We start from the raw sequence: 7,428 nt of genomic DNA, 5'->3' as shown, positions 1-7,428 counted from the left end.
TATTCAGGTTCAGATCCCTTTAACCTTGTTTTGTGATAATAAAGCAGCCCAACAAATTGCAGCCAATCCATGCTATCATGATAGAACAAAGCACTTGGATATTGATTGTCATTTTACAAGGGATAAAGTACAAGAAGGCTTTTTACAAACTGCTTACATTCCTACTAATTTACAACTAGCAGACTTGATGACAAAGGCTCTTAGATCTGCTCAACATTCTGTTTTAAGCAAGAAGATTGGTTTAGAGGAAGTTCCAACTTGAGAGGTGCATGTGAAATATACAGTTTGGTTGATTTTGTATCAAGTTGTAACTTAAGGGACCAATATTGTAAATATTTATATATTCTGTTAGAAAAACGGTTATAAATATATGTATATAGAAATATAGGAATTGTAATTTTCAATCAATCAATAACATCAACTTAATTCTCTATTTTCTCTCTGATTTTCTTCCTTAAATTCCGCTATAATCATGAATTTCATAGATTTTTAAGTTAATCTTTAAAATATTTATCATTTTTTCTTTTTCAACTATATGTATTAGTGTATTACTGTATATAAATTAAATTGTATATAAAATCCAGATTAAATTCCTTTTATCTGTGGCCTGTAAAACAAGTAAAAAGGGTTAAGTGACACCAAATTGGGTTGAGGACAGAAAGGTCTGAAAAGAATGCAGTCTTTTCGCCGTCGAAGAGACCATACCAGTCAAACACCTATCTCTGTATAACACCACCCTCCTAAAATAATCTCCTCGGTTAACTCCCCGTTAAATTTCCGTACAATATTTTCGACATTTTTTACTTCCATCCGTGTCCCATCTGCCATCCATAAATATAATTTTGGAGGATGTTAAAATATTCTTCTACATTGTCTTTCTTGTTAAACACAACTTGTAAAATCATGATTATATCCTACGGATATACATTATTGCTAGATCTTGTACATTTTGATTCTGAAAACTTTGTCATCTATTATAACTTTTCAGTTTTATCATGTGATCGAGGTTAATTTGTTTAATGTTCATATTTAAACTTTTTTGATATTTATTATCATTTGATATCAAGATTATTTCATTGTTAGATGTTTAAAACTTGTTGTAGAAATATCATTTCTTTTAAATTATTGATGTCATTAACATAACAAATTTGATTTCTAATCTATCGTTACCTTCAAGTTGGTAAAGTTTGCTTAATTAATCTCTTGTGCAATATTTTACGGTACCCTTGGAAAATCACACCTAACGTCGTAAAATGTTATAGAACTTTTTGGTTTATATGAAACCATGCAAACTAAAATCGTCACGAACTCACGATGTACATTTTAATTGATGTTTGTGGTACAAGCTCAAGATATATGGTCTTTGTAGGATTTTTTATTTTTATTTATTTATTATTTTTTTTGTAATATATGGAAATTTTTCTTAAAAATGAAAATAAAAAAGAAGAAAAAGTGTAGCAAATGAATCATGTTTGAATTGTATGTTTTGAGTAGATGGGTTCATAACTTTATCTCATTAATCAAAATTATTCTATTGGCAATATTGAACCTCCTAATTGGCAATATCGAATAGAGATAACATATTGTGAATGAGATTGAAAATCCTTAAACCCAAACCATTATTGATGTTTAAGAGGTGTTTGGGTTGTCAATGAAAACAACAATCACATTTGATAAGATGGACTAAGAGATAAAATGAAATAAAGAAAACATCTCCTTATCTAAAAAAACACTTCCTATATTTCACAAATTGATTATATTTTGCGCTTAACGCTTTGACTGTCATTGATGCTAGCTTTGACTGAAATTATTACTATTTAAACACGGCATTACGACAATTATGTTGAGTATAGATTTATACTCGGCATGTAAGTGATCGTTGGCAATCACATATATGTCGAGTACAGGTTTATACATGATATATGTACTCAATGTATAGTCCAGATCAAAGCTTTACAAGTCATATATATATACATTTATACTCGATGTGTAGACAATGTTTGTTGTAAAATTAAGCATAAATCAAGATATGCAAAATAAGAAGCTCTCTAATCCTATTTTATGCGCAAGTGCTAATTTATTCTTATCCGCACGAATATTAAATTCCTACGGTAGTCACCTTGTACATGTATAATTCAAAAAATAAAAAATGATACTCGTCAGAGATTCTTCCAATTTTTTCTACCTCCATATTATATAAACTCTATATACTACACTCTACATCCATCACTACATCATCTAGTCTAAATCTATATCTATATATATATAGCCTCTCCTAAGCCTATATCACCAACAGTAGTAGTACTATTTCACCACCCCTCCCCATAAAACATAAAAACTCACTCTCATCCCCATGCCTTCATTCACCATCAAATAAGAAAAAATCAAAATTATCACCAAAATGACAAATCCCAAACTTGCTATCTTTAATCTTTTTATTTTCATATTTTGTATAATCCACTCCACTAATGCAATATCAGATCTTGAAGCACTTCTAATTCTCAAAAAGTCACTAGTTTCACCACCAGCGGGTTCCAGTCGTTTTCTACACGACTGGAACCCACCTCACCCGAACTCGAACAAGTCAAATTCACATTGTTCGTTTTCGGGTGTTTCCTGTGACGAGACATTTCGCGTCTCGTCACTGGTTATCTCAAACGTTCCGTTATACGGAACCATACCTCCAGAAATCGGAGTTCTTAACAATATTGTCAACCTTACACTTGTATCTAGCCAACTCACCGGTAAACTACCGGTCGAGATGGCTAACCTTACTAAATTAAATTTCGTCAATATCTCAACCAACTCGTTAACCGGTGAATTCCCCGGTGAAATAATAGCAAATATGTCTCTCCTCGAAGTTTTCGATATATATAATAATAATTTCAGTGGGAAACTGCCAATACAGTTTGTAAAATTAGCCCATTTGAAAAAGCTTTTTCTAGGGGGTAATTTTTTCTCAGGGGAAATACCTGAAGAGTACTCAAAATTTAAAATTTTAAAAAGTTTAGGGCTCCAAGGGAATGCTTTAACAGGAAGCATTCCGTGGAGCCTGTCGCGGATAGCGACTTTAGAAGAACTTTGGTTAGGGTACTATAATAGTTACTCTGGCGGAATCCCGCCAGAGTTTGGTTCTTTTAAATCTTTACAGTTGCTTGATATTGGTGGAAGTAATTTAACTGGTGAGATTCCTGAAAGTTTAGGTAATTTAAGAAAGTTACACACATTGTTTTTACAGTGTAATAATTTAACTGGGTTGATACCTTTGGATTTGTGTGGGTTGACTAGTTTGAAGTCTCTAGATTTGTCTAATAATAATTTGACTGGTGGTATGCCTGAGTGTTTTGTTGAGTTGAAGAATTTGACTTTGTTGAATCTTTTTTTGAACCATTTTGCTGGTCCTTTACCTGGGTTTATTGGGGAGTTGCCTTATTTGGAGGTGTTGCAGTTGTGGGATAATAATTTTACACTTTCTTTGCCTGATGGGTTGGGAAGAAATAGCAATTTGAAGATACTTGATGTTGCTGGCAACCATTTTACTGGCACACTACCTCAAGATTTATGCTATGGAGGTATTTTATATTTTATTTATATTATATATATGTTCATTTTCATATTGTACCAAGTTATGTAACAATATTATGAACATAGTTGCATGAAAATGATTGAATAATTAGTGACAATAAAATAAGCTTTATGATTGCAATGAAAAAGGTACACTTATATTAAGGTCAATGTTAGCATCAAAGTATGGTTAAAAGTAGGTAGTTAACATAATGCATGGACTGAAATTATTTATTTGATAAATATTCTCTATCACAAAAGTATAAGAACTTATGCTTAAGTGATCTACTTTATTTATTTTAGAGTAGTGAAGTAAAAGTGTTGACCAAAGTAAAGCTATGAATATGATGGGATGCTAGTGATTCTTTATACAAAGGTCATAACTAGTGACTAATTGCAATTAGATGAAACTTTTTATTACATTAAATTATCTTATGATTGCAATATACTGTTAAGTTATTAGACTCATTGGTAACAGAATCTAGAATTAAAAGTTATGGTTAAATTTATTCTACAAATAATTGATAAATATTCTGTGTCACAAGAAGTTATATAGTTAGAACAAACAATCAAATAATAGTGTTTGACCACAAAAGATGTTGTACATGTAAGTATGTTGTCATTGTACAACTTAGAAATGAATGAGGATTTTGTTTGACTACTGTTGTTGACCACAGGGAAGTTAACTACGTTGATACTAATGGAAAATTACTTCTATGGAGCTTTACCGGAACAACTTGGCAGTTGCAAGTCGTTGACGAAAATACGAATCATGAAAAATTTCTTCAATGGTACCATTCCCGCGGGTATTTTTAACTTGCCGAAACTGACGATGCTTGAGCTTGACGACAACTATTTTAGCTGTGAACTTCCGGCTGAAATGCACAGCCGGTCGCTTCAAAGTCTAACGATATCGAACAACTGGATAAGTGGGAAAATACCTCCGGGGATCAGTGGCTTGTTGAATATACAGACTATATCTTTAGAGTCGAATAAATTTGTTGGTGAAATACCGGACGAGATATTTAAGTTGAAAACGTTGTATAAGCTAAATCTTAGTGGCAACAATCTCACTGGTGTCATTCCGCCTTCTATTGGTAACTGTTCCGTGTTAACTATAGTTGATTTTAGCCGTAATGTGTTGTATGGGGAATTTCCGAGTGGAATTCTGAGTTTGTCATACTTGAACAGCCTCAATGTTTCAAGAAACCGATTGGTTGGTGAGATTCCGGTTGAATTAGGTCACATGAAGGGCTTAGGTGCATTGGATCTTTCGTTTAATCGGTTCTCGGGAAAAGTCCCTACAGACGGACAGCTGAATGATTTCAATGATACGATCTTTGCTGGCAACCCTGACCTTTGTTTACCACATGATGTTGAGTGTCTAGAGAAAATGAAGCACAAGAGATCGAAGATACTTTCGATCTTTGCATCAAAACTCTTGATCCCTTTCATCGCTTTATTAGCGTTGTTGTTAGTGGTCATGGTTGTGTTTATTCAAGTCAAAAAGAAGAACAGCGTCGAGAAATCCAAAAAGTGGAAACTAACCGCTTTTCAGCGGTTAGATTTCAAAGTTGATGATGTCATTATGTGCTTGAAAGACGAGAATGTAATTGGTAAAGGTGGTGCTGGTATCGTCTATCGCGGATCCATGTCAAATGGTGTTGATGTTGCTATCAAACGTTTAATGGGCAGAAACCATGGATTTGATGCTGAGATTAAAACCTTAGGAAGGATCAAGCACCGGAATATTGTGAGATTACTTGGATACGTATCAAATAAGGCAAATAATCTCCTACTCTACGAGTACATGTCTCACGGGAGTTTAGGTGAGATATTGCACGGCCCAAAAGGGACGCATTTGCAATGGGAAACGAGGTACAAAATAGCCGTGGAGGCTGCCAAGGGATTGTGTTATCTCCACCATGATTGCTCACCGTTGATCATACATCGAGATGTCAAGTCCAATAACATATTGTTGGATTCAGATTATGAAGCTCATGTTGCTGATTTTGGCTTGGCTAAGTTCATGAGAGATGCTGCTGGTGCTTCTGAGTGCATGTCTTCTATTGCCGGATCATATGGATACATTGCCCCAGGTACAAGTCGTCCATTTATTCAAATGTTTATTTCTACATTTGTTGTTTACATTTTTTACAAGCCCCTATACCGTCGAAGACTGCATTGAGACCCATAACATGTAGAGGATGGTATGGATAGTTATTTACTAACACTTTTTGAAAGCTCAAAACTACAACTAATATAAAGCTTTTTTTGTGTACTTGGATCTGTACAAAACTTTACATAAACCAAACTACTAGTTACATGTTTTACATTTGGGTTTTAGTCACTAGATTCTCCCTATCTGTTGCTACTTTATATGCATTGGCTCAAGTACATTAGTTATCATTAGATTCTTGACATGGTGGTAATTGTGCTTTCAAAAGATTCTTCATCTGTTAATAAATCTGATTAAAAATCTTCTCTTTGTCCACAAGTTTAAGACAAAAAAATCATTGGTATGGATATCAAGAAAGATCATTATAGGCATTTTTTGTATTGGCCTGTCGTGTATCTGTACCTTAGTACACGTGGATTTGTCAATAGTATCAATGATAAGTGATTTAAAATGCTTTTTTTATTTTGGCTTCTACTAATATTTATTCAAAGAATATAGTTGGTTACATTGAACTATTGGACATGTTTTATTTAGGTGTCAACTTGAAATAAAATTTATCAAATTATGTCACCAATAATGATTGAGTTTGTTTTAGCCAAATTAGTTAAAAATTTCGAAAATACCCTTGATGTGTAAATTTTTTTTGATTATCCTCTCTGGTCAATGGTCCATCAAGTTAAATACTCGAGTACATTGTGCAACAATAGTTGTAGGCTTGTAGCATGTTCATCTATTAGTTTATGCGTATAATTGTTTGTATTTAGTGAAAAGCGTACATGTTTTTTCGTGATGACAGAGTATGCCTACACCTTGAAGGTGGATGAAAAGAGTGACGTGTACAGTTTTGGTGTCGTGCTACTTGAGTTGATAGCGGGTAAAAAACCAGTTGGGGAGTTTGGTGATGGAGTGGATATTGTGAGATGGGTTAAAGAGACAATCTCCGAGTTTCCTCAGCCATCTGATGCAACAGCTGTTCTTTCGGTCTTAGACTCAAGGCTCCATGGTTACATTCTCTCGAGTATCGTGAATATGTTCAAGATTGCAATGATGTGTGTCGAGGAGGAGAGCACCGCCCGTCCTACCATGAGGGAAGTTGTTCACATGTTAACAAACCCACCTCCGAACCAGCCATGTGTGTTCACTTGTTGAATGAAGAAATCTGGTGGTCTTGATTGTACAGGAGTGTGACTTTTGGTGTTTGGGGATGAATAAACCATTTGATGAAATCAAAACGTACATGTAGTAGTTCACATGGCATGAACTACAACTTTTGTTGCTATGATTTGCAAGTAATTATATAACATATTTTGTAATGGCAAACATATTATGAGGTCAAAAAGGCCATATTTTGGATATTGTATAGAGTGGCTTGATCGAATAGACCCATCGATGAATGTTTCTAGTATGCCCGAATACATATTCATGGTGATTAGGGCTCTAAACGAACCGAACAAACACGAACGAGAGCTTGTTCATGTTTGTTCGTTTAGCTTAACGAACGGTTCACGAACGGATAAACGAACATAATGGATTGTTCATGTTCGTTCGTTTGTGTTCATCAACGACGAATGTTCACGAACACAAACGAACGAACACCGATGAATGAACACAAACGAACACCAATGAACAAACATATAACTAAAAATATTTACAAACATATAATTAGAAATATTAGAATTTATATT

At 34.0% G+C, this 7,428-nt stretch overlaps 1 protein-coding gene across 1 annotated transcript; it reads left to right on the top strand.

The window, feature by feature from the left end:
- The first annotated feature begins 2,275 nt into the window (after nucleotides 1-2,275).
- LOC122602734 (receptor protein kinase CLAVATA1-like) lies at nucleotides 2,276-7,056 on the top strand. Its single transcript, XM_043775323.1, has 3 exons — nucleotides 2,276-3,572; nucleotides 4,242-5,663; nucleotides 6,540-7,056. The coding sequence occupies exons 1-3, from the start codon at nucleotides 2,402-2,404 to the stop codon at nucleotides 6,890-6,892; spliced, it is 2,946 nt and encodes a 981-aa protein (XP_043631258.1). The 5' UTR covers nucleotides 2,276-2,401; the 3' UTR covers nucleotides 6,893-7,056.
- The last annotated feature ends 372 nt before the right edge of the window (nucleotides 7,057-7,428 follow it).

Source organism: Erigeron canadensis, chromosome 6, assembly GCF_010389155.1.
Source record: "Erigeron canadensis isolate Cc75 chromosome 6, C_canadensis_v1, whole genome shotgun sequence".
Classification (NCBI taxonomy): Eukaryota; Viridiplantae; Streptophyta; class Magnoliopsida; order Asterales; family Asteraceae; genus Erigeron; species Erigeron canadensis.
The sequence above is the reverse complement of the archived record's forward strand: the minus strand, read 5'-3'. Positions and strand labels throughout refer to the sequence as shown.